Raw genomic sequence first — 26,640 nt, forward strand, 5'->3', positions numbered from 1 at the left:
TTATTACAGGTGCAGTTATAACCACTCTAAACTGTTGAGTTGAATCTATAATCTTAAATGCTTTTGAATGCTTGTTATAATCTGAAATGTGTACGTGCTGGCCTTCTGTCTGGTGGAAAAGGTTACAAGTTTCAGCTGGTGAAGGGAGAGGTGAAACTGAGTGCATTTCATGATGACACACACACACACTCACACATTAGATAGACTTATTTATAGGTGAGAGGTTAATCATGTTTGCTTGTAACTCTAAAATTGTCTCTGTAAAAGAGGAATAGTTTCTTGCTGTCTCTGCAAAAAGAGGAACAGTTTCTTGCAGGGTGTGGGTCTGGTTTTCCAGACAAGAAGTGAAAGTCAGAAGGCTGACAGGAAGCATCTGTCGTGGAGACGGAGACAATGTTATTTTAAACTGTGTTAAGTCATTGTAGTTTTGAAACCTATGTATGAACTGTATCTGAGTGACGTTTAAGGGGCGTCAGTAAATTTAAGCCCTGAAAGGTATAAAACACCTTCTTATGCTCTGTAAGTCGGGGATCGGCGCTGTCTGCGTACAGTGGCGGTCTTCCCACGCGTGCATTAAAATCATCGTTTGACTCCACCCGGCCGGACCAGTGTTATTATTATGGAAGTTGATTACCTCCTCTACCCCTCCTCAATATTGAACCTAACATTTGGGAGGCTCATCCGGTTATTGAGGAGGGAGAGTGAGTTGGAGGCTTGGACAGAGAAATCCGGGGTCCGAGGTGGTCAGACGGGCAGGCACGAATATCAGTGGTCAAAGTGAGTGGGCATAAGCTGGCTTATCCAAAGGTAAGGCACTACTACCTGTTGAATTATTTCCAAAATGTGCCAAATTGGACATGAAAAAAGTAAAGTCTACTCACTGAAATTACTGGTGAATGTCTGTTTTGATTTTGGTGAAAATCTCATGAGAGTTGAAAGTTGAAGTTTGAAAGGGTTAAAGTCCCTTAAAGAAAGGAAAAAAGGAAAACAGTGAAAGGGTTAAAGTCCCTTAAAGAAAGGAAAAAAGGAAAACAGTGAAAGGGTTAAAGTCCCTAAAGGGTTAAAGTCCCAAGTAGGAAAGTAGGGAATTTGGTCATTTTATGGGTTTGAGTCCCAAATTGGTCAGACAGGTTGGACCTGGGTCAGTCATACACTTGTTTTGGGTGTTGATTGTTGTTTCAAAGTATTATAAATTTTTGAAGGACGGTGGTTGGACCACTAGGGGGCGCATTTCTCGGAGGTGACGCTCCCTCCTGGCCAAGGACGCTTGGCCTTGACCTATCGGTGAATAGGGATAGTACGGTTGGCAACCGGGGAGAACTTGGGAACCTCCACAATAGCTAGGAGTTTGAGTCTCCTTACCGTTTGGAACGGTAGTCTGCGCTTTTTTGGCCAGCAGAAGTTGGACTTCGGGCGTGTAACTTTAACTTAAAACTTCGGGGTAAGCCTTGACTGTGAAATGCCAAAAATAGAGCTTCAGGCAAAGTTTGGGTTGGTTGACGCTTTTAAATTGAGTTAGGGATTTTAGAGATGAGGCCAGAAACAGTTAGAGTCTGATACTGGTTAATTGAGCACAAAAAAGTTGGACTTTATCGGTTAGACCGTTAACTTAAATTTGTCGAAATTATTTAGGCGCTAAAGCTGTGAGGCCTGACAGTGGTTGTAAATATAAGACGTCTTTGTAATACAGAATAAGAGATCTCTGTGTGAAAGGAGGCTGAGTCTGTGCTGGAGCTATTTTTAGACTGTGTGTGTGTGAATGTGAAAATGCAAATTAGTAAGCAGTGAACTGCTTAAACCATAGTTGGTTTTACAAATACTGCTGCAAACATTGTTGAATGCGTGTGTTTAAGATGCCATTTATGTTTATTAGAGGGCTATAAATAAAGTTTTGAGTTGCCGTAGTGGATGTATAGTAATTGACTGAGTTTGGATATATATATATATAAATATATTGAGTGCATTGTATATACTTAAGACTAACATATTACTTTCAGTAGTAACCTTTCTCCAGCAATAAATGCTGGTGTGTTTTATTTTTTAATTTCTTGTGTGTGCTGTGAGAATTAATAGAGGTTTCAATGGTTTTTCTTTGACTTGCTCTTTCTGATTATGAAATGTCTAAAATACTCTTAGGAAAGCGTATTTTGAGTTATATTCCTCAACTTCTGTCATAGTTTAAGTGTGTGAATGCTGTGAGAAGCAGGTTTTGAGTGATTGCATGTGATTTGTACAAAAATAATAAGTAAGAAAAGCACTATGGAAGTTGATAGTAGAGTGAGTGAAAAAGTGGAAGTGTGAGAGAAAAGGCGGTGTGTGGGAGACGATTGCTGATGTCTGAAAATCTCATCTGATTGTTGGGGTTTTCCCTGTTTTCGCTGTAATGTAGGGTCTATACCTTAAAACATAGAGCCCCTTGAGACAATTGGAGATTATGGATTGGAATTTCAGGAGCGGGACCACGCCTCCAAACACGCTCCTTCTGGCTTTCATCTATATAGGTTCTCCCAGTTCTGCAAGTTGTCATTCTCGTTTACATGCACCTCCCTCCCTTCCTCCCCTTTTCAATTCTGTAACTACTTCACTTCTATTTAGTACATGGGGATCTGCCAGGGCTGGGAGCCGCCGCCAGTCTCCTTCGAGACCTGCTTCCGCGGATAAATTCAGGTCCAAGCGATTTACCTTTACCTACTAAAATGCTGTCAAATCTAAAATGAGGATGTGGACGTGACTTTATATAAATAACACTGAAATGAATTGAACTGAATCTAATAACATCTCTGGAGTGGGTAACACTCTTAGAGATTATTTCCTGTGAACTAAAAGTAATAGGAATTGAGAAACTCCCATTTTTAGGTTGGTTAGATGCTGAAAGACCACGTCTTTCATGTGAACATGGAGGGGAAACCCTTGGTATGTTGAACTCTCTTTGTATGTTTGTGAAGGTTCTCAGTCATCCAGGTCATCATAGTTTAAGGAGCTTGAAAAGAAAAGTGTCTGGACTTCTTTAAGTTGTTCACACACATGGACCAGTACCTACTCTTTGACTTCCACTACCCTCTGGAACACAAACTTGGAGTAATCAACCCACCTATGTCCACTGTGATTGACTATCTTTGAAAAGAAGTGTGCCTTCCGACACCAACTCTCTGCCATCTATAATCTAATTTTGAGAACGGCCCAAATGCCTGTCATGTTCTGTGCAATATTTTTGGCTCATGTGCAATTATTTTGGTCCCAGTCTGTTTCAATGTTTCCTACACATACACCATGTATATAGTTCCACTCACATGTCTATACATATACACTGTTTTTTATTTTATTCTATTTATTTAATTATTTATTTATTTTCCGCCTTCGTTGTATATTGGTTTCTCTTCTTCTTACTTTAGCACCTTTGTGGTTCAGCTACCCAATTTCGCTGTGCAAGAAACTGCACAATGACACTAAAAAGCTCCAAGTCTAAGTCTCTAAGTTAATGCCCACTCACATCCTGGGCCATTTGATCTCAGTAAGTCACACGATAGGGTGGGGCTATGTTTCACAATGGGTTCACCTGAAACCTTGGCTGATTGTGACCCACACATGTTTTCAAACCTAGGCTCTTGGGATTTGGCAGAGGATCAATAGGGGGTTCAGGACCCTCTTAAGGAAACTCCCAATAGCCCTTAAAAACCTGGGCCTCTGGGATTGCTCTTAGAACTGAATACACTTCTTGGATGAAACGTCTTCAAGAAACTTACAGAAGTCCGGATGCTTTTCTTTCCAAGCTCCTTAAACGGTCTTTGTAGTATAGGGCCCAGGATGGACTATGGCAAAGACATAAATAATGAGGATCATTTGTACATGAATAATGAAATGTACAATGGCATAACATTTTCTTTTCTTTAATCACCTTTACCTGCTCTGGAATTAAGACATAAATGGCCTCTTATCACCAATATCCAACATTTATTCTTACTGTTGGATAAGAATGAATCCAACAGTAAGAATGAATGGTGAAATGAATGGTTTTGGTTTTAAAAAGCCTCATCTACAGAAGACTGAAGATGGTTTTAGAAGAAGATAGTTATTGAAGATTGTTGTTAGTTGATCTCTAATAAGAAACAACACATTTACACAAGTACTATGACTCTGACAAGAAATAAAGCAGACTACAGATCATGAACTTCTCAAGAATAAAATGTAATAGCTCATTAAGGTAGGTGTCATCAGCATCAATCAACATGCTGCTATTTTTATGAGCACCACACTAATGCTGAACTTTCCATTCTGTAAACCTTAGTGTTTTTACCTTAATGCATTAAGTCATTTAAAGATATCACTTGGAATGTATTAGTTAATTAAAGAGAAACTCTTAAACTCAGAAGAATGTATTTAGGATCTTATTTTATCAAGGAAAAATTACTGCATTCAACTAAATATAGATAATATGATAAATAACTGCACATAAGAAATGTCATGAAATACTCTTTATATTTCATGTGTCTGAAATAAAGTTTTGCCATTTTTTAAGTCACCAAATATTGGCTTGAAAAATCCTGGCTGGGCTCTACTTACATCCTCTGGTGGGCGCTTCTTACTGTTTTACAGCTCTTGGTTTCCTTCACATTGCTCCTAAAAATGTATATATTTAAAATATTTTTCTGTATTATACTTACTCTTTTTGCATTGGTTCTTCTGGTAATATCTACTTATGTTAATGGCTTTTGTTTTGCCTTTTTGTGCAACATTTTCTTCCATCTTTATTAACTTTGCTTTCATTTTGTCCAGTTTTATTTCGGTCCATATTTTCAGCTCTCTGGTTGAATTCTGCAGTTTTTGTCTTTCCGAACACTAAAGTGTCTTATAAAATCGTGTCTTATAAAACTGCCATATAGTGAAAGTTACTGTTCGACACATTCACTGCGACATTAGATTAGAAAAATATACAAACAAAAAAGGACAATAGAATAAGATAAACAAAGACTACTCAATCTCAGTATTTTAAATTAAAAGAGCTGATGGCATTGTTTTTAACTTTTGTTAACATTAGCCTTTGGTGAGTAGAACAGATATTTTCTCAGATATCTTCTGAATGCCTTGTCTCGTATCCCATAAACAAGTGGACTAACAAGTCGAGGCAGAATGTGAACGAATACTGAGATTGTGTAGCGAATAGTCAGGACTCCTTTTGGGAACAAGGATGTCAAACCATTCAGCAGCAAATCATACACGTAGTTGAGCATGCACAGCAGCAGCTGGAAGCCGTGCAGCAGTACAGTGTTTCTTGCTTTCCTGGCGTTTGCAGCAGCTGCCTGTGCAGCGAAAAGGATTCTGAAATATGTGTAGACAAGGGTGAGCCAAACAATAACCAGAAATACAATGTTGGATATAGTTCTCTTCTTTTCTAATTCAGGAAGTCTGAAAACATTTTCTCTAAGGCAGAAAACTCTTGAATGAAAGAAATCTCTGGATTCTGTGGCCAGGGTGGTGAATAAATCTGGCAGAATTGTAAGTGAACTTAGCCCCCATATCACTGTGATCACAACGGTTATATTTTTTACTGTACAGATCTGTGAGTGCTGGAGAGGGAAGCATATGGCAACATAACACTCTACTGCCATTACAGCGAGGGTCATTGGAGTGTTAAAGCTGGGAATGACGGCAATCACTCGCAAAATAATACAGAAGGACACATGAAGAGTGAAAATGATGTAACTGAAGACTTGAAGGAGGGTGAACATGATGAGCAGCAGGATATCATTGATTACCAGATGAATGTACAGGATGTAACGAGGATTTGTGTTGAAAACCTGAAGAGAAGGACAGGATTTAGAACATGAAAGGTGAATTATCCCACTAAACATTGAATGGTGGATAAAAAACAACTGCTTCAGTGACCAAACTTGGACGTCCAAAAATATCATTTAAAAGACGTCACTCCAACGTCTCTTTGCGCGATGGAATGTTCACAGTGCAGAATATATCACATTCTGTCATCTAGTATCTAGTTCTAAATGGATGTAATAAATAGATGCAAAATTTATGAGCAGGATACAGACCTCATGTTTTTTGAATATGTGCAGCAAGGTGCCGTTGACATAGATGATGGTGACACAGAGGACCACAGTTATCACATTCTTGACAATAGCTATGTTTAACGGGTCCCGATACATAACTGTTGTCAAATTCATGGCAGCATTTGAAAGGTTCATGAGTTGGCCAAAAAACCTGTAGACATCATTGATTGTTATGGCAGGTTGTAACACAGAAGGTGTTAACTTTAAAAACACGGCAAAGTTTTGATATCTATGAGCATTCCTTATCTGATCAATAATCTTAGAAATCTTAAATATTCTGCAACACTATTACACCAACCATAAAAAAACCATATCCAAGCATCAAAAGTAATTCATTTTGCTTAAGCAAATAATTTACATTTCAGAAAATGCATTTTCTGCAATGTAATCCACCATAAATTATTTATTCTCATCAATTCAAAAACCTTTCTGCTCCAGTTTACAACAAACTATGTTTTTCTGCACTAAACTCTGCTTTAGTTAAGTGTGAACTGCAATAAGACATTTTCATTAAAGAAAAAACTCCACATGTTTGACCTATAACATTAACTTAGTCACAACGAGCTGGATAATAGTAGCATTCTCATTCAAAGCAGTAACTGAAATGATCGTTGATAATTGCGCTATTATATAGCTGATCACATAAAAAAATATACTACACTAAATGATTCGATACAATACAAATCTCAAAGAATATATAAATTGTTTTTATAAACCACTACACCCACCAAAGAATAGGTGCTCACCTGGTTATGGTTGACTTCTGTCTTGTCGCACTTGCCAGTGATTGATAATTTATAATAGTGGTTATATGCAAATGGCGTCAGGTGTGTCTATGTGTGTGAGAGAGGGAGATATCCCCTCCCCCAGGAGTGCTGGTACCCGTTAGTGCATGCACGTGTGTATTAGGCACTTTTGCTTGCTCACGAAGAAGTGACAAGAATCATTGCAAATGTGTCAATATCATGCTTTGTCTTATGGTCAAAAATCAAAAAAATAAAATCAAAATTCAAATTTTATTTGTCACATACACAGTCATGCACAGTACCATATGCAGTGAAATGTTTACACAACTGCTCGTGACCTAAAGAAAAAAGAAAAGGCTATGAATAAGATAGGAAATAAATATGAAAATTAAAAAGGGTAAATATAACTAGGAGGAATAAAATAAAATAAAATATAAAAATTAAAGTTAAAAATGAAATAACTGTACAACACAAATTAGAATGAAGGGTAAATTTAACTGGGAAAGAATAAGATAAAATATATAAATTAAAGTTGAAAATAAAATAACTGTACAACAAAATACACAATACAAGGAATATAAATATATAAGAATGTATGAAAAAATATAAATATATATATATATATATATATACACAATAACAGCAGCTGTACAAGTATTAAATGGAAATGAAGAATATAATGTCCAGTGGTCCATCTCCTTAGGTTGACATGACACCAACACACTAACCCCAGCTCTCCAGCTAACCTGAAACATCTCTCTGTATTATATGTGTATCAGGGCCCTAGGCCATGTGCGTGCATTAAAGGACTCCATTCAAAAGGCCTGCTCATTAAGGGCCTTAATACATATTATTTTTTGTCTTTTACATCAGTATGAGAAAACATAGATAGATTTTCTTTAGAACATGCAAATATAATTGAAATAACAAGAGATAAAAGAAAAAACAAAATTTCATGTATATATCTATGTCTGTACAATGTGTGTGCTCGAAAAGGAGTAGGATGAGAGTTTTCCTGTTCCTACTCCCTTATTTCAAATTTCATTACTTACAGATAGATATTCAGAATTCGACATTAAATGATCCATACGTGTTTAACTATATACAAGTCTACACTCATATACAACACATGAACACACACACATAAAACATTTTCACTTAAACCAAAACAACAACAAACTACATTTTAACATAACCTAGGCACCCTGTGGTTAACACTAGGGTTGGACGATATGTAAAAATTTTCCAACCGACAATTGTCAGCCCAATAAGGAACGTTGGGCAATATATATTCGCGCATGTACAGACTTTTTGATGGGCGGAGCCATGCAATCATGCATGGACTGATTTGCGTGTTCACAGCTCAGAAGTCCAAGCACATCTTTGCAGGAGGTCTCCTCTCTACAGGAGCTCACTCCTTTAGGGGAGAGATATTGGAGAGGTGGAGAATGACTCAAACTGGGTGTCTATTGTCTTGTGTAGTTTGGGAGATGATTGGATGACGGGGTGGGTGCAGTTTTCTCTCGGGTGGAGTCAGGTGGGCTGCCCCGGACTTTGTGGGGCTGGGCGGTGCTGCTGCTGCGAGTCCCAGTCCGGATGGGCCTGGGCCCCCTTGCCCTGGTGGGTTCCAGAGTGTGGGGGTGCCTACTGGGGTCAGCAGGGGAGCTGGCCCCAGGGAGGGGCCGCTTGCCCCTCCCTTTCTTCCCTCCCCATCCTCAGCTGCCTCCCCATTCCCGCCCTACCACACCCACCCACACACGCAGGGCTTGGGGTGCAGGTATGTCACCAAGGTGCAGGGGGGGCACTCCCCCTCTGTCCCCTTCTGGCCGCCTGTGCCTCAATTTTATTCTTCAACCTAGACATCCACATTACTCACACTCTCACATAACACATACATATAGGGCCTTGGGGGTGGGCACGTTTTACAGCATCCAGAGGATGGTCGGTGTATTCCAACCCACCTCTGGCGCTGGTGCCCTACCCTCAATTTTAAATGCATACAGACACTGAGGGTTTTCGGGAGGAGCCGTGCTGCTCTCTGAGAGGAAGCAAGTACCATGCTCTCCTGTGTTTTAAATGCACTTTAGAACAGCACACAGTAACACTACATATGAGCGGGCGTAGGGAGGTTTGGGGTCTTCACTCACCCCGGTTCTGTTAGCCGTCAGGGCTGGGGGGCTGGGAGAAGGTGCTGGCCGTCAGATTGGGGTCTGGGATGCGGGGCCTCCCTGCTACTGCAGATAAGGAGGTGGTCCGCTTGCCTCCACCCCAGAGAGAAGGGTTACATCTCCTGGGTTTATGTGCGGCTTGCCCCTCTGGGGGCGAGGGTACCTGGACCTGGGATATAGAGTATGTTTGGGGAGTGCGACTGCCTGTGCAGTGTCTATTTGTGTCTGTCTACACGTTGGGTGAGTGCCGAGTATTTGGTTGTGCATATGGGGTGGGAATGCATGTTTGTGTCCGCGTGCGCCTGTTCGTCTGTGTCTATATGTCAGGTTGGGTCTTAGACTCAACCTCTCTGGGTACATCTCAGGCCCTCCAAAGTTCGGAGACCTATCTCCCCTCACCACACTCCCTGCCGGTGGCTGATGCCCTCAGACGTTGGTGTGTTGGTGGACCTTGTCGACTGGGGCTGGGCGCTCATGTATGTACCGGCTGACTCCTGGTGGCCGATTGGCGGGGCCTGGCGCCTGTGGCCCGGCTGGTCCCCTTCCGGGGGGTGGGATGCCCTCAGGCCTCTGGCCTCTGGATGTCGGGGGCCTGGATCTCCTCCATACCTGCTTCATGCCCTGGGGGACGGGGCTATGGCTCCTCACACTCCCTAGCAGATCGTTACATGGAGAAACCTTTGGAATACAAGCGTGCTGATCCACACAGGTGTACACACGGGTGTTCACAGTCGCGGACTACACCTTTCTTGGCTGCTGCCTCAAAGCACATTGTGCGCTGTCTATCTTGCGTGCTGCACAATATCGTTTAATATTTAGTATTTACTGTTATCTACTGCTAGCTAGTTTATTGTGAGGGTGCTGTTTTTATTGGTAAATGGTAAATGGACTGATTCTTATATAGCGCTTTTCTACTCTCCCGGAGTACTCAAAGCGCTCTATACAACATGCCTCATTCACCCAATCACACCCATTCTCACAAGCACTTTATCTACACTTAGTGCTTTCTAACTACATTCACACACATTCATACTCCGATGGACGCATCGGAGAGCAAGTTGGGGTTAGTATCTTGCCCAAGGATACTTGACACGCAGACTGGAGGAGCCTGGGATCGAACCACCAACCTTCCGATCAGTAGGTGACCTGCTCTACCTCCTGAGCTACAGCCACCCCAATTATTATGTTGCTCTTTTTTTGTTTGCTTTCTCTTCTGTTTTTTTTTCTACATACAGGTGATCCAGGTGTTTTGTTTGTTTTTCTTTCTTTCTTCCCCCCTTTCTCACCGTCTCTTCTCCCCTCTGGTTTTCTTTCTCTCCCTCTCTTTCATTCTTTCTCCCTGTCCTATCCCCCAGTCATGTCTGTCCCGTTTGTAGCAACCGAAAATAAAATAAATTCATAATTATAATAAAGGTCAATCAAATGGACCAATATGGCAAGGCCATGATGAGCCACTTGGTAAAATAAATCCGCTTGGCATCTTTCTTGGCCTTAAGACAACAATTCTGACGGCTAAAGATCCAAACGGGACACAAAAAAAATAAAATAAATAAATAAATAATAATAATAATTTAGAGACAGATAACATGAGCATGTGACTGCTGATCATCCAAACCTCCCCCCTCCAAACTCTGTGTCTTTAGCTCTCTTCCACTAGTATGTATTTGGCTTCACTCAAAGTGACTCAACTCATCTATTACAATTGTGTACCACTTAATACGTGTGGTGTTGTTATAGCAATGTGGCTGAAAGTCTGTGACATCATTTGTACGCAATACAAATGCCACAACAAAGGAGGATGTCGAGGTGATGGTATACCGGCTGCTCTGTGTGTGGCATGTTGTTTTTTGTGCAGACATTTCCCTTAATGGCTGCACCAATGGTTTTAAAAATAGCGGTTTGGATTTTTGTGAAGGAGACACCGTCATGACTCATTGAGTGCCACCACTAGCCGATTGGTGGCATACAGTCGGTTGACATCACATTTTGCTTGGAACCCTGACGGAGTAATTACCTGGTACCAGGAACTATCACCTAATGGAAAGCACTAAAAATGTAGTCAAGCCGAGCTAAAATAAGCAGGTACAAGTGGAAAAGGCCTATAAAGTGCAGATAAAATTGAGAGGCAAACAATAGCCCCAACCACAAATCTCTGGCTAACACACCTGCTCCTGTAGGCCCTATTTCTATAGTGATGTACTGAGAACTGTAATCACTATAGGGTAATTAAAAAGGAGGGGCAGGTCACCGCGTAGCACCTGTTTGAGTGATGTGGGGGAGGGTCAGGATGCAAAGGCTAGGAGCCAGCTGCAATTCATGGTTTGTTTTTATACCACTGTGTATTTAATCATTCTTTGTTAATTTTTGTCTCTTTTCCAGTGTGTTTTTGGTCCTGTCTCCTGCTCCTCCTGCCACTCCAGCTATCTACTAAGACCAGTAGATGTCAGCCATCTACTGGTCTTAGTAGATGTCAGCCATCTACTGGTCTTAGTAGATGGCTGCCCCTCCCTGAGTCTGCTGGAGGTTTTGTTTAAAGGGAGTTCTTCCTTCCCAGTGTCACCAGGTGGTTGCTAACAGGCTGCCATCTATTTGTTGGTGATTTTTCTCTGTTTTATTGTAGGGTTGCAATCTTGTAATAAAAAGCAGCTTGAGGTGTCGTTGCTTTGTCTGTTTTTATATAAATAAATATATTTAGCAGCATTTTGTCAATTCAAGAAAATGTTATTTATATAGTTCCAAAAGTCAACCAAAATTGCATCAAGGCATTTTATGCTGTAATGTAAAGAACCTACAATAATACATCAGTAAGCATGTATTTATTTATTTATTTACACACTGCTTCTGCATATTGGCATAATAAAAAAAAACAACTAACGACAATATGTCACGCTGTTTTCATGTCAGATCGCATTTGCTTATTTTAAAGATCTGCTAAAGGCCAGATTACTCTTTCCCCAAAAGGGAGGGAGTATGTAATCAAGTGCTACATCATATGAAAGGAAATGAAGAGAGATGTTCATCACACATTTTATTTTTCCAATACAACACCTTACAACTTCTCAATGACTGCATAAAGTTTCGCAAAATCACACACTGCATGAATGTATCTTAAGTATTTAAACCTTTTTAGTATCTGCTTCAAGGTCAGAGATCAAACATCACACAGTCACACAATTAGGAAAACACTAGTTTCCACTGGATCATCTCCAATCTTTAAAGCAGTATATTAGGCATTTTGAGACAAAGGAACTTTCTTTCTTTGAGCTTTTTTTAAAAAAAAAATTTAATACACCATTATATGATTCATAATGACACTAAACTATACTACATTATGAACTACAATATAGATAATGCTGACATCAACACAAAGAAGAACAAAAACAATGCAGATGAGATTTTGGGGGATTTCCATATTACCACTGCTGACATCAGCATTAGTTTTAGTATCGCCTGTTACTTACATATCATATGTTTTGATACATAAAACCTTAGAACTGAAGGAGGATGCTCTTTTTTTTTAAGTGGAAAAATATTTGCCAAAGAGTTAAAACAGTACATTATCACTAGTAACAGTAACGTTTTTTTCTTTCTTTTCTTTTTTTTTGTTTGTTGCTTTTTTAAAATTGTTTTTTTTTTTACTTAATTCAGATTCTATACAACTCGACTAACAAGAGCAAGGGTAATGTGTGATTTTCAAGACTGATGGTGATACCTATGTCTGAGCATTTAAAAATCCAACATATCAACTAATATTTGGGTTTTTTTTTCTGGAACACAATGTGCACCCAATGCATGTCCAGAGGATGAAATCCAGTTAACCTGATGATTAATTAATGTTTTTTACCAAAACACCTTTCTAGCTGCCCTCTGCTAGATCAAGAATATTATAGTCTAAAATCTGTCTCGTTACCCATTTTCATGGTACACAACAGATATTTTTTCAAATACTGTTTAAATGTCTTGTCTCGTAACCCATACACAATAGGGCTAACAAACCTGGGGACAATGTAGATTATGATATAAGAAATAAAAACAACTATTAGATACTGTTTAGGGAACCAGCGCACCAGAGCCTGCGTTAATGCAGTTGCTATATAGGTTAGCATAGACAACAGAAGCTGAAAGCCGTGGAGCAGGATTGTGTTTCTTGCCTTCTTCGACTCTTGCTTGGCTGATTTAGCTTTGTTAGCAGCAAAAAATATCCTGAAGTATGTGTAGATGAAGGTGAGCAAAACACCAATTAGGAAAATTAAATATGAAACCTCTTTCTTTTTTACAATGATTGGATGCCGGAATAAGTTATCTCTCTCACATTGTATTGTGGAATAAAATAACTCCACTGGCTCTGTTGCCAGAATAATAACGATGTCTGACATAGCTGAGACTGCACTCATGGCCCAGATCCAACCTATAGCCACGTATGTTCTTTTAGTGGTGCAGTGCTCAGCGTGTTGCAGTGGTAAACAAATAGCAATGTAGCACTCTAATGCCATGAGAGCTAAATTTATTGGAGTATTGAAGGTGGTGAAGATAGCCAAAGTGATAAGGAAGCAACAGAATGCAACATTAAGTTGATAAAAGATATAAGTGAAAACAAATAGACTAATTGAAGAAGTGAGCTGGATCATGTCATTCACCACCAGGTGGATGAACAGGATGTAACGAGGATTCAAATAAAATATCTGAAAGACATGAAACACCTCATCTCACTTTTTTTACTTATATATTTCTTGTGTTAACAATATTTAGGTATATTTTTCCAATAATGATAATGAAATAAAAACAACAATAACAATAAATACTGACCTGGTGTTTTCTGAAGGTGTGTATCAGTGTACCGTTAATATAGTTGATGGTAAAGCCGAGAGCCAGAACGATGACATTTTTGGCCACTGCTGCACTTGGAGAATCGCGATATTTCAGACTGCTCGACGCATTGAGGGCATACGATGAGGAATTCATAGAGATGCTTTTTCGGGATCCTTACAAAAGAGGAAAAGTAAGTCACACACACTTTATTGCCTAAATTATTCATTCACCCATCCAAATAATTGAATTCAGATGTTCCATGGCCACAGGTGTATAAAATCAAGCATCTAGGCATGCAGTCTGCTTCTACCAACATTTGTAAATCAATGGGTTGCTTTCAGGAGCTCAGTAAATTCCAGCTTGGTACCATGATAAGATGCCACCTGTGCAACAAACCCATTGGTGAAATTTCCTCAGTACTAAATATTCCACAATCAACTGTTAGTGGTGTTATAACAAAGTGGAAGTGACTGGGAATAACAGCAACTCAGCCACAAAGTCATGTAAAATTACAGAGAGGCATCCGGGGATGCTGAGGTGCTTAGTGAGCAAAGGTCACTGACATGCAGTGGGTTTCCATGACTGAGCAAATGTATCCAAACCTTACATCTTCAAGTGCAATGCGAAGTGTTGGATGCAGTAATGTAAAGCACAACATTCATTTTACTTGAAGCAAAACAATGATCCTAAATACACAGCTAGGAAACGCTCAACTGTTTCAGAGAAAATAAAAGTTGTAGAGTGGCCCAGCCAGTCTCCAACTGAAACTCTGGAAAGAACTAAAGCTCAGAGTACATAGAAGGGGTCACACAACCTTCAGGATTTGAAGACTGTGTGGAAAAAACTGGGCCAAAATCACACCTGAGCAATGCATGCGACTAGTTTAGTCTTGAAGCCGTCGTCACCAACAAAGGCTTTTGTATGAAGGATGAAATACATTTCAGTAAGCGTTTTCAATTATTTTTAATTATTTTTCCCTGTGTCATTTTTAATTATTACACATAATTTATGGACATCTAGGGTTTGATTCCTTTGCTTGTGTGGATTGGGTGGGTTGTGACCGACATCTGGTGGGAAATTCATGTCAATAGCACCTTTAGAAATATATTTACTTAGAAAATTAGTGACATGTTCAGTCCTTACCCACTGTATGCTTAATTTATAAGCTAAAAAATACTAGTCACAAATAAGCTGCTTTGCTCGAGCTTTATGTATGCATTAAAGAATCCTAAATACTGCACTATAATGAACTGATAGCAGCGACAAAGACAAAAAACTTTCCTACCTTAGACGGACCACTTCAGTCTCCACTTTGACCAGTTAGGAAACTGATGTGGAAATAATTTGTCTTTATATTAAGGAGTTTGATGCATGACTCCTGTTGAAGGTTAGAAATGATGTCACTGATACTGTTTCTCCTCATTGGTTAAACTTTGGCATCTTTTTAAAAAAACATTTCTGTTCTGTAAACTAATACCAACCCCTGTTATATCACTCTGGGTGTTATTACATTTAAAAAATATATATCTAACATGAAAAAAAAAACAACAAGACAAAAATACATTTTCATTTATTGACAGTTAAAAACATTTCCTCTTTATACTTTTTATCCTGGTGGGAGAAATGTGTGATATGGGAAGGTGTCAATTTGGCCTCAGTTTCAGAGCCCTTATAGCCCTCATTAGCACTCACTCAGTCACTGAACTCTTTAAAAATACATTACAAAAGATCTGAATTATTTATATAGAACAAATACTTAAATAGAATGTATTATAAAGCATCAATGGAAAATTCTCAAAATGGGGCAAAAGAAATAGAAACAAAGGAAAAAATCAAGAGCAAATTAGCCTAACCTTAACACCAACAGACATAACCACACACCAAAGTACCAAATGCCTCCTTTGACTTACACTATGTTGCCAAATGTATTCCCTTGTCTGCAAGGGAATACATTTGCATTTCTAATCCATAGAGTTTAACATGATGTTAGATAAGATAAGATAAGATAAGATAACTCTTTATTGTCATTGTACAGTCATACATAGTACAATAGTACAATGAAATTGGAAAACTGTCCTACACAACGCAACACAAACAACACAACACAGTATAATAACTTAGTAATAAAAAAAGAAGAAGAAGTGTATTTGTATTGCACACTGTTATTATTGCACATTAATTATTATTGCACCTTGTTATAAATATAAATATTATTATTGTTATTGTTGTTTTAAACATTGTTACCTCCCCCCTAAAAAAGTCCAGGGAGGTAGCCAGTCAGGTCAGCTATTTGCATTGATCAGGGCTGTTGCCCTGTTGTAAAAGCTGTCCTTGAGTCTGTTTGTCCGGGACCTCAGCAGCCTGAACCTCCTGCCGGACGGCAGCAGCTTAAACACCCGGTGTCCTGGGTGTGTACCGTCCCGTAGGATGCTGCGTGCCCTCTTGAGACAGTGAGTGCTGTACAGGTCCTTCAGGGAGGGAAGAGGATGTCCAATGATTTTTTGGGCCATATTGATGACCCTCTGGAGTGCCTTTCTGTGTGCTGTGGTGCAGCTGGAGAACCACACACCGATGCAATATGTCAGCACACTTTCAATGGAGCAGCGGTAGAAGACGGTCAGCAGCTCCTTCTTCAGGTCCATTTTTCTGAGGATTCTCATGTTAGCCCACCCTTTGCAGCAAAACATCCTCAACACTACTGGGAAGGCCTTCCACAGGTTTAGGAGTGTTTATGGGAATTTTTGATCTTTCTTCCAGAAGTGCATTTGTGAGGTCAGACACAGATGTTGGATGAGAAGAATTGGAGCGGTGACTGCTCTAATTCATCCCAAAGGTGTTCTTTAGGTTGAGGTCAAGACTCGGTCAGGTCAGGGCCAAACTCCCTCTTATATGTCCTCATGGAGCTTGCTTTGTACACTGGTCTGCAGTCATGTTGGAACAAAAAGATGTATTCAAACTGTTGTCTGTGAAGGTTCTCAGTCATCCAGGTAATGGTAGTCTAAAGAACTTAGAAAGAAAAGTGTCTGGACTGTGAAACCTGGCCCCACCCTATCATGTGATTTCCTGAGGTCAAACGGCCCAGGATGTGAGTGGGCATTACGACGTCTGGGAAGGGATCTCAAAACTGGATTATAGATGGCAGAAGGTTTGTGTTGTAAACCACCGCCTCTGTTCAAAGACGGTTGTTCACAGAGGACTTACAAGCCATCTATGTCTATGAAGAAGCTTCTCGGATGAGAGTTGAAACGTCTTCAAGCAACTTAAAGATGTCCAGTTTTTGTTTTCAAGCTCTTTAGAGTCTTCAAACTGTTCCACCTTCAAACTTTTAAATCTTCAAACTGTTCCACCTTCAAACTTTTAAATCTTCAAACTGTTCCCACAAAGCTGGGAGCATGAAATTGTCCAAACGTCTTGGTATGCTGAAGCATGAAAGGGTCCTTTCACTGGAACTAAGGGGCCCCTTCAAGAATGTGTTAACATGCCATTATGATTAGTGTGATTAAAATCTTTAATGCATTTAACCCAGTCAGTCATTTAATCCAGTCATGAAATTTTCTCACTATGAAATACTTCATAATCGACTATTAGTAGTGTTAAAACTGGAAGTCATGTGAAACAACAGCAAATAAGTCATGAAGTGGTCCGTAGTAAAGAGGTCACCAACTTTCTGCAGTCAATCGCTACAGACTTCCAAACTTCGTGTAGTCTTCAGATTAGCTCAAGAACAAGTTTCCTAGCAGCTACATTAGTGCCTTACATCGCTAAGCTCAGTGATGTAAGGAAGTGTCAGATGTAGTGGTGTAAAATATCACAGCGCAGAGTGGACAAGCTTTGACCATACTGCCTGAAATGTAAGAAGTTATGACCTGCAGTCTATCTGGGTCAGATATAAACCAAGTTTAGGTGGAGTTTATTTTCGCTGTGCTGACTTTTTACAGTCAGTTACAATAATGAAGACTTGTAAAGATACTTGAAAAATGGATAATTTTAAAATTCTCTTTATAACCCCTTTGTAAACCCTGTTCACTGAAGTCTATTTACGAACATACATAAAGATATTACACATAAAAAATACACAGAAACATTGGAAATCAGTTTTCACTTTTTGCCACAACACCGGGTTATGGATGAAATCCAGTGTATTGACAGTCCCGCGGTAATAGACGTTCCAGCCCTAAACCTAACCTTATCCGTAACCCTAACCTTATTCCTAACATTAACCAGCACTTTAATGACGTTAAATAGTGTTTTCCCAAGTGATTTTAAGAAAAAGAGCAAACATGTGTAGATTGAGTCCAAACGGTTCTCATATTTCCTCATTTTTCCGATGTCGTGATTTAGGAACGTGTTGGGTGGCCGAAAACGTAATATGTTGATGATTTCTCACCTAGCGTAAAATGTTACACTTGCAGGTGATGGAGAAACAGGTTTACCTTTTAGGTGACATGAATGAGTTGAAGGGAAGTTTGTGAGACAAATAACACCTGGATCCTTTTCTAAGGAGCTGACAGCTGGTAACTGTGCAGGGCGGGTCTAGCAGGTAGGGCATTAACAGGGAAATGGGGCACAAAGAAATACTCCTGACCCAGTATGAACCTTCCAGATCCCTCAGGTCATCTGGATCCGGTCTTTTATCAGTTCCCAGAGTCAGAACCAGACACGGAGAAGCTGCATTCAGCTTTTATGCTCCTTATATCTGGAACAAACTCCCAGAAAGCCTCAGATCAGCTGAAACACTCAGTTTATTTAAATCCAGGTTGAAGACTCACCTGTTCTCAGCTGCATTTGAATAAAGCACCAAATCAGCACTTAAGCTTAAATTTCAAAACTTACATTTTAACTACTGATTTTATCTACTGTTCTGATTTTATCTGTTTTGATTTTATATACTGTTTTGTTTGTTTGTTTGTTTGTTTGCTTGCTTGTTTTAATCAATTTTAAATCATGCTTTTTATTTGTTTTTGTTTCTAATGTCTCTGTAAAGCACTTTGAATCACCTTGTTGTTGAATTGTGCTATACAAATAAACTTGCCTTGCCTTTCTTTCTTATTCTCATTTAAAATGTCTAGCTGTAATAAATAAAGCTAGACATTTTTATCTAGACATAATTATCTGAATCTTATAATATCTGATGCAAAATGTATAGAAATCATACATATATACCAATAAGACAGTGTACATCCCTGTTACAACAGTGTTTGTTTTCATTCAAAGGCTTTATGGTTTTTCATATAATACCGGTCTCTAGTCAAAATGCCCAGGACGATTTTTTGTCCCAGCCCAGCCCTGGTTGGAGCCGGTTCCTGCCCAGGAGCTGAAGCTGCTTTTCTTTCTTTTTTTCACCTCCTTTTTTTCTTGTTCCATGTTTGTTGCCATATATCGTAAGACATATAAATAATCATAATTTTGATTACATTACTATTTCTTTTTACACAAAACTTTTTTGGTAATAAATTTATTTAAGAATCAAAAAATCTGAAGAGCCAAAAGAAGTACCATCAATAAGCCTCAGTTCAGGTTTGGAGGTAAAAAGAGGGAAAACCACATTTTAAATAAAATTCTCTAAAAAATGTCAATTCAGAAATGAGTGCCATGTCTCTAGTGCTACCCAAGGCCTGACCTAGCAGTGACCAAGGACACCCAAATATAGGCAACACATCATGCACAGACCTGTTATCTGATTAAAAACTTTTAAATGAATTATAATATTGCATATAAGCTTTTGTGCAGAGTTTATAATCTTTCAACTTCCTCCTTGATTGTGTTAAACAACATTATTTTTACACTAAATATTTTAATGTAGTTCAGCTATGAAAACAGCAGAGGTTATACAAAATGACATGCTGAAAATATGTTCCCATCTAAAATCAGTATATGAGTTGGATATGTATTGCTGTTTTATGACGACCGTATCATCTTTGGAAGGTGGTTCACTGCACACAAATGCCTTTTCAAGAACTTTCTGAAAGTCTTGTCACGTAATCCATAGATTATAGGACTTCCTAAGCGAGGGAGAACTTGGTTAATAATAAAAGTGGCAAAGTTTATGTCTTTTAGCCCTTCAGGAAAAAAGTATACCAGGAGTTTGATTAACGGAGGTTGCACATAAACCATTGTACACAACAGCACCTGAAACCCATGAATCAGGATGGTGTTTCTTGCCTTTTTAGTATCTGAATCAGCACATCTAGCCACAAACAAAATTCGGCAGTAAGTGTACAACAGTGTGATCGAAACTACCACCAGAAACAGTGTGTGGGATGCATCCCTCTTCTTTACACTATAGCTGCTCCGAAACACAGTGTCTCTGTTGCAGACCACTCTCGACTGTAAGAACTGTGAAGACTCAACAGCCAAGAGAATGAACAGATCTGGCAAAATGGAAAGTGAACTTATTGCCCAGATTATTCCAATTACAATATATGTTCTTTTGACTGTACATATGTAGCTGTATCGAAGAGGGATGCAGACAGAAACACAACACTCTGCTGCCATAAAAGCTATATTAAGAGGAGTGTTTTGTGTGGTAAAGATCGCCGGCAAGATGAGTAACAAACAGAGGGAGACGTGGATGGTGTGGAAAGCGTACGAGAAGATGAAGAGGGAAATGCTGGTTGACAGTTGGATGATATCGTTAAACACCAAGTGGATGAACAGGATGTAGCGAGGGTTCAACCTGAAGATCTGATTTAAATGACATAATTAATTATTAGTTTAGTATATATCTTTAGAGTAAGGTTAAAGACAGGCAGAGGTTAAAACAATAGTTGATTTAAAACAGCGTTACTGTAAAAACATGTACATATTAAAATTAGATTTAAGTACTGCCTCACAGAAACAATAAATCACATATAAGTGAATTATTGAGTTAGTAGAGAGACTCTAGGAAAAGAAACAATGTGCTGCAATTACTAAAATAAAACAAAATATGCACAGAGAAGATTTTGTTTGTTTGTTTCAGTCTAAATCAGGGGTTTACAAACACCCAAATAATATCCAAAAATAAGCTAACATTGAAAGTAATAAGGTCTACATCAAAAACAAGCATTTCTAAATGATATTCCTTTTAAAGTACAGCAGACAAGCTCAGCCTTCGAACCAAAGGAACATGAGCTGAAAACAAAATAAAAAAAAAAATCAACTTAAAATAATAAAGATAACAAAATATGACAACTCTTTGACAGGTAAAGTAAAGTAGCAGGCCTACTTTACACACATGATACTTGTTGAATGTGTGGATCATGGTGGCATTAATGTAGTTTATGGTGATGCCCAACACAACAATGGTCACATTCCTGCCAACAGCTTTGACAAATGTGTTCCAGTAATTCAAAGTTATTGTTGCATTGCTGTCAACTTGTGTCAAATTCATATCAGCATCCAAAGAACCTGTTTCAGGGGCAAAAAACAGTCAACGGTGCAATGTACAGCAAATATGATTTAAAAACAGTTACATTGTGAACAGTTCTGTGGTGGTTCTTTTTTCATTTCCAATAAAAGAAGTGTGAAGTGAAGCATGACAGTACTGACCTTGAATGGATTTTGATCCTAATGTGATTGTGGTATTGCAGCAGCCTTTTTATACAGAGTGAGTACACATGGACTGTGGGGGGTGGGGGTTGATCCGTGATACATGTGTGCACAGTTTATTCAAAGCCCAATGAGATCTGAGAATTTTTAAAAATAATTCTAAATTATACATTAGATAAATTCTTACTCTCTTCAAAGCCAACATGAAGAGAACAAGCAGGAGGAGAATACAACAGGCCGGGATTTTTGTGATTGTGTAGCTGATGACAAACATGTCATTGACCATCATGTAAAGTAAAAACCTGGGATTACTGCAGAAAAGCTGAAGGGTGAAATAAAAGACGGGACAAATGGCGAAAAGGTTTAACAAGCAGGGGAGTCATTTACATCATTCACACAAAGAACTTTAGAATATTGTGAGACATGTTATGTACACCAGAATTTTATCACTTTGATTGTAGAAATGTAAATTCTGTTACACAAAATGAACTTTTCTAATTTAGAATAGAATAGAATAGAATAGAATAGAATAGAATAGAATAGAATAATCCTTTAATTGTCCCACAAGGGGAAATTTGGTTGTAACAGCAGCCTAATTTAACTGCAAGACATATTTTAACCTGTAACATTTTTAAAAGCACGGTTAAACTGTATACAGTCGTGTTCATTGTGTTTGAAATTGTAATCTTACATGCACCACAACTTTGTGTATTTGATTTAAATGAGGGAAATCAGTGTTTGCATCAGTAACTATTTATTTAAAGGAAGGACTTCTCTACAGCCAAAACTAATTCTTTCTCCTCATGCATGTAACCAAAGGCAGCTTTTGGAAAGGTTGTCATCATAGTTCACTTACATTTCTAGTTTAGACTATTTAAGCCAGATTTCCTTTGCTTATAATTAACTTGACACCAGATAGCTAGTCAGTGCATAAATTCTGATAAGTACACAAACTTTTTTCTTGACATTAGACATGTTTAGTAGCTTCAGCTTTAAAGACTAAACATACATATATGTCCTAAATGATCCACAGCAGTTGTTGCTCATCATAAAAGATTCCATGTGTTGCAAATATATTTTTCACTATTTGCACCCTAAAGGAGTACTTAACTGTACCTCATGCAAAAATTTAAATTTTGACGGATTTTACAAAAGCTCTCTGATAAAGGATTTTAATTATTGCTAAATATAAATAAAATTATGCTGCTTATCAAAAGAACATGGGGATTTGAAGCATGGATTCAAATTAAGTGAAAAAAGAAAAAGGTATTTACAAAAACAAACATAAAATTGTTTACAAAAAAATTGTTTACAATTACACAAGCTTTAAAATCCAGTTAAGAGTTCCTTAAACAAGATAACTGAATAATTATAATTATCATCTACACAGTACTATACACTGTAAATGTCCACGACGACATGAACATGCTTTCCAGCATCTTTATTCTTTTATTTATCGGTTGCTGTCATGTTACATACAGAGCTGCAGCTTTCCAGCTGTGCAGCTGAACACTTCTAAAACAACAACATCAATAGCAGGCAGAGCACAGATTTTAAGCTGGCAAGGTGTGATTGCGATGCTGCGCAGGCGCGTCCACCTTCCCTGCTCAGACCATGCACCCCCATCGCCCGACTGAAGCTGGGAACCATCAAGTCGAACCTACTCCCTTTCCCTGCGAGTGGGAGAGGGAATCAGCCCGGACCGTTGGCCCCACTGGCACCTGGCACGGTGACTGGGAGGTGTGCGTTCAGGTGGCTGTCCGTGGATCCAGCGGCGTCAGAGAAGCTGGTCTGGAGGTTGGGCAAGTGGCAGGCGGAAACAGCACGTTGGGCTGACGTCCAGCACGCATGATCAATTGGTGCGCCGGCTTCTGGTGGAGGTGAGGCCGGTCTGGCCAGAACGGCGGACTCAGGCTTAGTGGGGCTGTCGCACCCCTTGCCCTCCAGCTGAGCAGGCTCACCTGGTACGGGAACCATTTGGGCCACCATTTTCACCCCCGCCTCCCTTTGGTGGCCCAGTTCCCCATCCTGGGTTTCAGCACCACTGTAAATAACCACAGCAGACCCAACAGCATGAACATTCTTTCCAGCATCTTTATTCTTTTATTTATCGGTTGCTGTCATGTTACATGCAGAGCTGCAGCTTTCCAGCTTGCAGCTGAACACTTCTACAACAACAGCAGGCAGAGCACAGATTTTAACCTGGTGAGGTGTGATTGCAATGTTGCGCAGGTGCGTCCACCTTCCCTGCTGCGGCCGACCACGCCCCACAACATACACAAATTAACAATATAAAAACCATAAATATATAACAATACCAATTAATATATAAGACTAATCAAGCTCTCAAGATTTTTATTAGATGTTCATGGCATTTCAACTTACATGACTGAATGAACTGAATAGAGGTAAAGGGGCCAGGACATTCACTTTTACTTATTTTGATTGTCTGATTTATGTACGGTGAGTTTACACAACAGATTCCCTTTCAAGAACTTCCTAAAAGTCTTGTCACGAATGCCGTAGATAATGGGGCTGATGGATCGTGGCAGTATTTGAACTGTAACATAGATCACGAAGAGGGAATCAGTGTAATTCGTAGGAAACCATTTCTGCAGAGCATTTATTAGGTGGGGAGCTGCATATGTTGCCATGCACAGCAGCAGCTGAAACCCGTGCAGGAGGATTGTGTTTTTGGCTTTCTTGGCATCTTTGCTTGCTGTTTTGGCAGTGAATAGGATCTTTAGGTATGTGTAAATGATAGTAACCCAAACTATAACTAGAAACACTCCATATGTGATATCCCTCTTCTGGATGATGAGGGGATGTGGAAAGACAATGTTTCTGAGACAAAACACACGAGAATGAAAAAAATCCAGGGGTTCTGTGGCCAAGGTGATGAATAGATCAGGAAGGACAGACAATGTTGTGCTCATCCAAATTAAACTAATCAAGATTAAAGTTCTTTGGACAGTGCAAATCTGAACATGACGCAAGGGGAAACAGATGGCTATGTAGCACTCCACTGCCATGCAAGCCAGGTTCAGAGGGGAATTTTCAGTGGTGAAGAGAGCGAGCAACATAAAGATGCAGCAGACGGAGACATTGAGTTTGTAGATGGTGTAGCTGATGATGAACAGGATGGCAGTCAGCATCACTTGGACCATGTCATTGATCACCAGGTGAATAAAGAGGACATATCTGGGATTCTTGTAGAAAATCTGGAGAGGTATAGAAAGACAATGTTTGAAAACAATTCTGTTTAGGCAACACGTTTAAAATGTTCAATTTTGAAAGGCAAGGCATCTTTGCTTTGAATAGTGCCCCTACAACCACAAGCAGTAGAAAAAGATGGATATCGTCAAATGGTGCAATTTCTTAAGAGACATGTAAACACCGTTTCCACGGATACTGGTTGCATCTCATCATTATGCGTGAGATGTCATTTAGCACTGATGCTTTGGCACGATCTGATATCCTCGTGTTGGTGTTGTTCCCAGATCATCATACTAAAGGTTGTTCCAGGATCAACATTGCAAGTGACCAATCAGAATGTTGTGATGTCATACTTTTGCGACTTCGGGAAAAACCGTTGTAAAACAAAAAACTGTACTTAAGCTGCGAGAAACCGCCTTTGTCCGCCGATCAATGAACCCTAACCCTGACCCTTTAATAAACGCTAAGCAGAATTGATATTGTCCTTGCAATATTGGAATTTCATAAATGCACGAATGGGTTGGTGTGCAAAAGAATAACGTCATAATAATGTGATTGGTCACTTGCAATGTTGAACCTGGAACAACATTTTAATGATGATCTGGGAACAACACCAACACGACGATATCAGATCATCCGATGCTTTGACACACTGGTTGTGTCTCCAGATTAGTTTTGATTTTGTATGATTTCAACTTTGTACAGGTCATCCTGTTAAAGAGATCGAATTTCACTGGGACTAATAATAATAATAATAATAATAATAATAATAATAATATTATTATTATTAAGGGATTGCATTTATATAGCGCTTTTCGAGAACCGCTTTACAATTCCACTATTCATTCACTCTCACATTCACACACTGGTGGAGGCATCTACAGTTGTAGCCACAGCGAGGCTGCCATATCGCGCCATCGGGCCCTCTGTCCTTTATGGTTATTAAAGGTGAATAAATGCAAATAATGAAGGCGTTTGCAGATGTAATTGTAGCTGCATAACTGAAAGGATTCTCTAAGATGTATTTCCTGTTTAAAGCTTCATGCCTGATTACATAAGTGGTCATGGAAGAAAGACTACATGACCTGGTGTTTGCAGAACGTGTGAATGAGGTTGGCATTGATGTAGCTGATGGAGATGCCAAGGAACAGGACAATCAAATTCTTGGTCACAGCTTTAGCAAATGAGTCTCGATACTGTAAGACTACAGTCACATTGCCAGATGATGCATTCATCTCTTGACAGCTGAAAAGAAACAATAAATATTATATTTTTAAGTAATAAGTAATATTTCTGTCACATTTCCACTGAGTAATTCACAAGTGCATGAAAATAAAGATTTTAAAGATTTTAAATTTGTGATTTGGTAAAAGTGGCACTTTGTCCTTTTGGCAAACACATTAACTGACAAGTACATCTCAGTACAAGTTCACTGAGATGGTGAAAAAGTCTCCAATCATCAGTCTAGAAAAGCTTTACATAAGCAGCTTGGAACAATTGATGCTGTGATTTGCTTCTATATTAAGAAAATGTCATTAACCAATTACACATTTACTTACAATGCTATCATCATTTAATAATTTTATCATTATGTCACTTTTAAATATCAAGGCTATCATGACATCCCTACAAGTTATGAATTCATCACTGTAAAAGATGACGTTCTAGCTACAAAAAACAACATTGTGAGATAAATGTTAGAGAAATTCAAAAATAAAAAACCCACACAATTTAAAGAAAATTAAAGAGCCCTTGTTGAGTTGCAGGTATTGGCCCCTTATGGTAAAGTTACTTTGAAAAGGTAATCATCATGATAATACTAGTAATATTAATAATACTAAAACAACCAGAGACAATTTTATAATATAAAATAAAAAATAAACATACATGAACATTTAGGGCTGATCAAAGTTCACAAAACAGGCACACATGAGGCATCGCTCTTTCCCTCATGTTGTTTTACATCGCAGAGCTTGTGTTGTATATGAGTTTTTTATTTATAACCTTTGGATTTAATAAGTTTTCTTCGTCCCACTCCTTTTCAGGTAAATTTTTTGTTTTTTGTTTTTGTGCACTTTATATTTAATATATGTATTTTTGTTGTGCCTG

General features: G+C 38.9%; 4 protein-coding genes across 4 annotated transcripts; all 4 read right to left on the reverse strand.

Annotated features, from left to right (window-relative positions):
- Window positions 1-5,015: 5,015 nt before the first annotated feature.
- Window positions 5,016-5,909, reverse strand: LOC148102856 (odorant receptor 131-2-like). Its single transcript, XM_087841395.1, has one exon. The coding sequence runs from the start codon at window positions 5,907-5,909 to the stop codon at window positions 5,016-5,018; it is 894 nt and encodes a 297-aa protein (XP_087697521.1).
- A 6,951-nt stretch (window positions 5,910-12,860) lies between these two features.
- On the reverse strand, window positions 12,861-13,938 carry LOC102782505 (odorant receptor 131-2-like). Its single transcript, XM_006807383.2, has 2 exons — window positions 13,783-13,938; window positions 12,861-13,658 (listed from the first exon to the last, which is right to left on the reverse strand). Exons 1-2 carry the CDS (start codon window positions 13,936-13,938, stop codon window positions 12,861-12,863), a joined length of 954 nt encoding a protein of 317 aa, XP_006807446.1.
- Window positions 13,939-19,683: 5,745 nt separating this feature from the next.
- LOC102782210 (odorant receptor 131-2-like) lies at window positions 19,684-21,157 on the reverse strand. The gene is made up of 2 exons (XM_006807382.2): window positions 21,002-21,157; window positions 19,684-20,469 (listed from the first exon to the last, which is right to left on the reverse strand). Exons 1-2 carry the CDS (start codon window positions 21,155-21,157, stop codon window positions 19,684-19,686), a joined length of 942 nt encoding a protein of 313 aa, XP_006807445.2.
- Window positions 21,158-23,007: 1,850 nt separating this feature from the next.
- LOC102781917 (odorant receptor 131-2-like) lies at window positions 23,008-25,766 on the reverse strand. Its single transcript, XM_035915127.2, has 3 exons — window positions 25,617-25,766; window positions 23,752-24,536; window positions 23,008-23,359 (listed from the first exon to the last, which is right to left on the reverse strand). Exons 1-3 carry the CDS (start codon window positions 25,764-25,766, stop codon window positions 23,008-23,010), a joined length of 1,287 nt encoding a protein of 428 aa, XP_035771020.2.
- Between the last annotated feature and the right edge of the window lie 874 nt (window positions 25,767-26,640).

Source organism: Neolamprologus brichardi, chromosome 5, assembly GCF_056152115.1.
Source record: "Neolamprologus brichardi isolate AB-2024 chromosome 5, ASM5615211v1, whole genome shotgun sequence".
In the NCBI taxonomy this organism is placed as follows: Eukaryota; Metazoa; Chordata; class Actinopteri; order Cichliformes; family Cichlidae; genus Neolamprologus; species Neolamprologus brichardi.

Excerpts from the sequence above, each read along its gene's own strand:
- LOC148102856 (XM_087841395.1), bottom strand. The coding sequence starts at position 5,909 with ATGATATTTTTGGACGTCCAAGTTTGGTCACTGAAGCAGTTGTTTTTT.
- LOC102782505 (XM_006807383.2), bottom strand. The coding sequence starts at position 13,938 with ATGAATTCCTCATCGTATGCCCTCAATGCGTCGAGCAGTCTGAAATAT. Across the intron at positions 13,659-13,782 it reads ACACCTTCAGAAAACACCAG|ATATTTTATTTGAATCCTCG; the intron begins GTCAGTATTTAT and ends CATGTCTTTCAG.
- LOC102782210 (XM_006807382.2), bottom strand. The coding sequence starts at position 21,157 with ATGAATTTGACACAAGTTGACAGCAATGCAACAATAACTTTGAATTAC. Across the intron at positions 20,470-21,001 it reads ACACATTCAACAAGTATCAT|ATCTTCAGGTTGAACCCTCG; the intron begins GTGTGTAAAGTA and ends CATTTAAATCAG.
- LOC102781917 (XM_035915127.2), bottom strand. The coding sequence starts at position 25,766 with ATGAATGCATCATCTGGCAATGTGACTGTAGTCTTACAGTATCGAGAC. Across the intron at positions 24,537-25,616 it reads ACACGTTCTGCAAACACCAG|ATTTTCTACAAGAATCCCAG; the intron begins GTCATGTAGTCT and ends ATACCTCTCCAG. Across the intron at positions 23,360-23,751 it reads AAATCAGACAATCAAAATAA|TGGTGCTGAAACCCAGGATG; the intron begins GTAAAAGTGAAT and ends GGTTATTTACAG.